The 5,897-nt window shown below is 35.3% G+C and overlaps 2 protein-coding genes across 5 annotated transcripts in view; one reads left to right on the plus strand and one right to left on the minus strand.

The window, feature by feature from the left end:
- Positions 1-5,037, minus strand: part of LOC106871828 (mitochondrial uncoupling protein 4) — a 39,296-nt gene extending 34,259 nt beyond the window's left edge. The window contains exon 1 of one of the 3 annotated variants that reach the window (XM_014918532.2): positions 4,693-5,037. In XM_014918532.2, coding sequence (XP_014774018.1) covers positions 4,693-4,777 — 85 coding nt within the window. In that variant the 5' untranslated portion in view covers positions 4,778-5,037. Of the gene's footprint in view, positions 1-4,481; positions 4,585-4,692 lie in introns of those variants that run through there. The other 2 variants (XM_014918530.2, XM_014918534.2) reach the window with 2 other exon arrangements.
- LOC106871826 (TATA element modulatory factor) overlaps positions 3,599-5,897 on the plus strand; it is an 80,450-nt gene continuing 78,151 nt past the window's right edge. For both annotated transcript variants that reach the window (XM_052967067.1, XM_014918526.2), the window contains exon 1: positions 3,599-3,733. The gene's annotated coding sequence lies outside the window, so the exon portion shown is untranslated. The remainder of the gene's footprint in view (positions 3,734-5,897) is intronic.

A 5,897-nucleotide genomic window follows, 5' to 3' on the forward strand; every position in this document is an offset into this window, starting at 1 on the left:
TTCTGTTATGTTTCCCTCGGACTGACTTGCAGAGATAACATAACGAGTTATACAGTTTAATTATTACATTTATTGTTCAATTACATACAAAGAACGCACTCACCCAATGTTCGTTATGAATAAACAAAAGTCATGTCCACCATATATATATCAATGACATTTTACTACGACAGTCCCACAAGACAACAACAATGAAACAATGAACTCAGACGAACCACATGACACACGGAACGTCAGACGAATTACATATCTAACAGTCCATATAACAGTTTCTTTTGACATATTTCCTGTGAAAACCAATTTTCAAATGACACACACTATTGTCCTTGAACTAACTACCATGTGTTTTTGAAACTACCACTTCTGATGCTTTTTAGTCTCCATACAATACACATTTCATAAATGTGTTTATGTCCACACAAATATGTGCCCCTTGTATCATCAATTAATACTTATGATACTGTTGCTTTCTCAGTTCTTATTTTCATCTAGTTTGGTTTATATAAAGAATGGTGCATAATGTAAGAAGTACTGTATTTTCACAGGTGCAGGTATGACTATGTGGTGAAGTTTGCTTCCAACCACATGGTTTCAGGTTCAGTAGCACATTGGGCAAGTGTCTTCTACTATAGCTGCAGGCCAACCAAAGCCTTTTGTGTGGATTTGGAAGACGGAAACTTAAAGAAGCACTTTCTCTCTCTCTGTTTTCCTTGTCTTGACATTGCATAATGTTGTAAATGAATGTCATTCATTTTCAATATTCTACAAAAGCATATCTGACCAAGGAGAAATATTACTTTGCTTGGAAACAGGTAATGGTTGGCAACAAGAAGGGTGCCTGGCAGCAGAAAATCTGCCTCAATAAACTTCATCCTACCCATGTATACATGGAAAAAATGACATTAAAATGGTAATGATGATGTAATAATGAACATTAATGGCAAATTCAATCAAAAAGTCTCAGTATAAACATTCATTTATCTAATCATAATAAATGTTTTATTTGACATTTAGCACTTAACCAACATAATAGATACAGGTCAAACCCTTGAGAAGACAAATGCCATGGCTGGTTATTCCTATTGTATGCACAAAAGGTGACCTATACATGTGACATCAGGAGCCCATTGAGAATCACACAACCAGACCAACTGATAATAATTTGTCTAATATATTTGTTAACCCCTTAAACATGTTGCATTTATTCATCTATTCAGCATTTATAAATATTCTCATACCCAAGATAAAAAAAAATACACTTTTCACTGATTTCAAAGTGTCAATACATAAATCCAGTTTGCTAATATATAAATCCATTGAGCTGCCAACTCTGGTAGGATTTGAAATGAGATACAAAATTAGATAGGTTGATCCACCAAAGCATGATCTTTACCACTTACACTTTGTTCTGAGAGAATGATAAGAAATTAATGTAAATCTAATCTGAGTTGTTGAATGGTATTCAGATAATAGATAAAATAAAGTTCAAACTACATGCCATTAACTTTTGATAACAATATTTATGAAAATCTTCAGACAACTTTCATTAATACTTTGTTATCATCAGTTTCCCTATTAACTTGAGGTATACTGCAAGCCACTAAACACTAGGAGGAAAACCCCAAAACTTCTTTCAATGATCTTTGTGACCAAGTGGTATATACCATAGTTCAGGGAAATAAGATCACCCAAAAGTACTGGGTTCAATCCCACTAAAAGCACCATTTTGAAAACAGTAGGAGGACACCTAAGAATCATGACCTAGGTGGGTCTGACTCCCTTGGAGTGTAAGGAACTAACAGGCAGAAACACTTGCTTGAAGTGAGTTTTACTCTGAAGATTTCTCCTGTAGTCTGTTTGCACTGCAGTGAGTCTCCACCTATTTAAGCAGGATGAGTTTGTGTATAGAAGATAGACATTGAATGACGATGATGATGATGATGAAGATGATGGTGTGTGTGTGTGGACATATATATATATATGTGTGTGTGTGTGTATACTTATATGTAGATATATATATATGTAGGGATACATATGCACATAGATATTTTTGCACTTACTATTGTTTGTCTGAGGCCATGCTAAGCCCAAACAAATTTGGAAAACTTTGAAAGACTTCAAATTAGTGGTAGTGCATTAAGCAAAAGCTGAGGGTATCAGCATTTGGTGGAGAGGAAAGAACATACATTAAGTTTTTCAGAGACAGTTAAACACTCCCTTCTATTCTACACAGCTCTTTTCAATGAACAAGGAATATGTGGTAACACTAAAACCACTTTCTCTAGGACTGACATTTCTATATGAAGTTATTATTTCAGTTGGGGTTTATTTTTTGATTATAAAATTGTGAAATTCTTTTGTTCTTTTATTGAAAGTTCTAGGCATGAATCAAACAAAAAAATATTACTTTTTGTCTTCTCCTTTCTGTATGTTAATACATTTTGGTGCAGTTTCAGAAAAGTGATTATGTAACATAAAGTAATGACATAACACCAACATTTTTGTCCACAGTTTTTGGCCTATATAGCATGTACTAAAATCAATGACAAAATAATTTACTAATGTTATTTTATTCTTGCAAGGACAATTTATTTCATCATGAAAAACAACAAAATCACAGAAAACATCATTTTTTTTTCAGTTTCGGGAAAACCCAGGCAAAAACGAATGGTTTTACATAAAGCTATCCTTTTCAATTCATTGGTTGAATAAATGGTTGCCCTAACTTAAGTTTTGAGATACAAATCAAACTCCTTTAATTTTTTGAGTTTTAATCAAGGAAACCTGGACTATTTGATATTTTTTAATATGTTCCACCTAAGTAAGTAAAACCCAATAAGTTCACCAGTTCTTTTGTTCTTTTATTGAAAGTTCTAGGCATGAATCAAACAAACAAAAAAATGACTTTTTGTCTTTTCCTCTCTGTCGCACTAGAACTCATCTGTTATTGGTCTCTTCTCATCTACCCACAGAAATTTTCTTTGCTCTGAGCTAATTAGCATGACTAATTGCAAAAGTTGCATACAGCACATTAGTATTAGCAGTTATCAATAGTCTTGAACATCTACAAGAGACCTGGTTCTGTCTGTCTATCATACTCTTACCTCTCATAACCAGCCACAAATACACTTCCCCCAATACTACTAGTAGTATTGTCGTGCAGGTTATTTGGCAATTTAACTACAAAAAAAAAAAAAACCTTTCCAGCACAATCTGTAAAGTGGTTGGCATTAGGAAGGGCGTCTAGCCGTAGAAACCATACCAAAAGCAGAAAGTAGAGCTTGGTACAGTCTTCTGGCTTAGCAGCTCTTGTCAAACCGCTCAACCCATACCAGCATGGAAAAGAGACGTTAAATGATAATGATGATAATGAGCACTATGAGAAGCACAAGACATAAGCTTTCTTGACTCAGAATATTTGTCCCTAAATTCAAGGCAGTCATTCACATGGTGTACAGTTAATAAAAAAAATAAAGTATAAAGTAATACTATGGATTTGTTTTTAAAATGTGTTATTGATTTTTCAGCGATTGTCGGCTGCATTATTATTAACAATTACAAAAAAATGCTGAAGTCAGCCCGTCTAATGTTTATAAACACATAAAACAGATTTCCTTGAGTTTCAACGATGACAGCTAGTTCATTGAATTAGCATGCATTCTACAGACACGGGAATCCTTAACGTAGTTCTCAGGCAGAATCAGCGTGACAAAATTGGACCTTTAAATTACAGGTATAAACCATTGAACAGCTTTCCACATTATACTTGTCTTCTCGATTTTCTTGGTTCGACTAAAAGCAATGGTATAAAAAAACACTTGCTCAAAACGCCACGCAATGGGGTGGAACCTGGGACCTCTTGATTACAAAAGAATTATGAGTACCAATTTATTTTTACAGTTCGCTTGGGGATGTAAAATCTTCCCAAAAAAAACACCCTCCAGTCTCAAAAAAAACAATCAAACAAAAACAGGTTGTCTAGAATCCAGAGTACGGTTGGACAACCTCTGATCTGCGGTCCTCTGGATCAAATCTGACCTTAGACTAAACAACAATACTTCGCTTTCTCATTACTAATAAGGAAAGAGAAATTAATGTAAACGTAACACAGCCCGCAATATACATAAAAATATATATATATATATATATTTACATAAAGCAATAAATATATTTACGCATGAAGTCATAAAAACAATATCACTGTGTTTCTAACATACTGTGATGGAGGAAATAAAAATTCGTTTACACCGCCATAGTAACATGCTGGTAATTTTTCTGTTTTTTGCTCTAAATTTATCGTTACCCTGTTACGACCACTTACTAATGCTTTTATTTTCTGATCGAAACCAACCACTCCTCATAATTTCAATATGTAAGGATAGATTATTAATTTTAAAAAATTTTCACAATGGGCTGAAGCACCGAAACACGTGTAATGTTTTTAATACCCATTAATTATAACATAATATAATGAACTTAACTTTTATTAATGCCTTACTTCCAATATGATAAAGTTTTCACATGTTTCTTTATAGCATAAACACTGCATTAATATGACAACAATCGCTAGAGTTACTAATATCGTTGTACTCAACTGATTTAAAACAAGAGTAGCGAAGCTATTCACGTTGAAAGTAAGAGTGCAAATCAAAAATTAGACGAGTTCATAAACAGAAAACAAAGTTAACTTACCTGTTTCGGCCACAACAGCTGATGCCGACGAAAGTAAATATTTAAAAGCGAATTTGTTATGTTTCTTGCCATCTTTCACCAACATCACAGCAACTTTTAACAAATTTTTCCTTGCTAGGTAACAGGGTCAGGCTAACTACACAGAATTAAAAATTTCACCACTGAAAAAGCTGATCTCCAACAACCATACATTCCTTCCCTACCCCTGATGTCTTAACTATATTTATAAGTAAATATTTTATTTATTTTTTTATTCTTATGTTAGAAATCTATTGTCTCCTCAGGATATCTGCTCGCACTATATTTAACTTAAGAAATTCTCTACACTACACTAGTTTAAGCTACTACCGTAGCAACTGAAGTGAATCGTAATGGATTGATGATTTTATTAAAGGATATATATTAGAAGCGATACTACTTAAATACAGAGGTCCCGTAGGGTTAGGATTAGTCTTAGGGTCAGTTTTTAGGGACCTCTGTATTTAAGTGGTACCTTAGAAGCGGCCATGCTGGGGCACCGCCTCGAAGAATTTTAGTCGACACCAATATTTTTTTTTTTTTTTTTTTTTTTAACCTGGCTCTTATTTCATCGGTCTGTTGTACCGAACCGCCAAGTTACGGGATGTAAACATGCCGACGCTGGTTGTCAAGCGGTGGTAGAGGGACAAAGACACACGCACACATATATGTATACATACATATATAGATATACATACGATGCGCCTCTTTCAGTTCCCGCCTACCAAATCCACTTACAAGGCTTTGGCCGACCCGAGGCCATAACAGAAGGCTCTTGCCCAAGGTACCGCGTAGTGGGACTGAACAGGAACCATGTGGTTAGGAAGCAAAGTTCTTACCACACAACCATACCTCTGCCTTCACTTGTCAGTTTACGCAGTACCGGCATGGGTGCGCTTATGCAGCACTGGCACGGGTGCATTTACACAACACTGGCACAGGTGCTTTTTATGTGGCACTGGCACCCTGAAAGGACAAGCCTGTATATATGGAAGATAACGGTTTTCCTTAGCTCGATGCATCTTTTCTAGAGCAGCAAATCCCCACATCTCCTAGTCTCTTGTCATTTCCTCAATGAGGCCTAACGTCCAAAGTTCCTTTCTCGCCACTTCGTCCCACGTCTTCCTGGGTCTACCCAACTCTTCGAAACGCCAGTGTTATAATGGAGGCAGCTGATGAAGGAAATG

Source organism: Octopus bimaculoides, chromosome 4 (genome assembly GCF_001194135.2).
Source record: "Octopus bimaculoides isolate UCB-OBI-ISO-001 chromosome 4, ASM119413v2, whole genome shotgun sequence".
Lineage (NCBI taxonomy): Eukaryota > Metazoa > Mollusca > Cephalopoda > Octopoda > Octopodidae > Octopus > Octopus bimaculoides.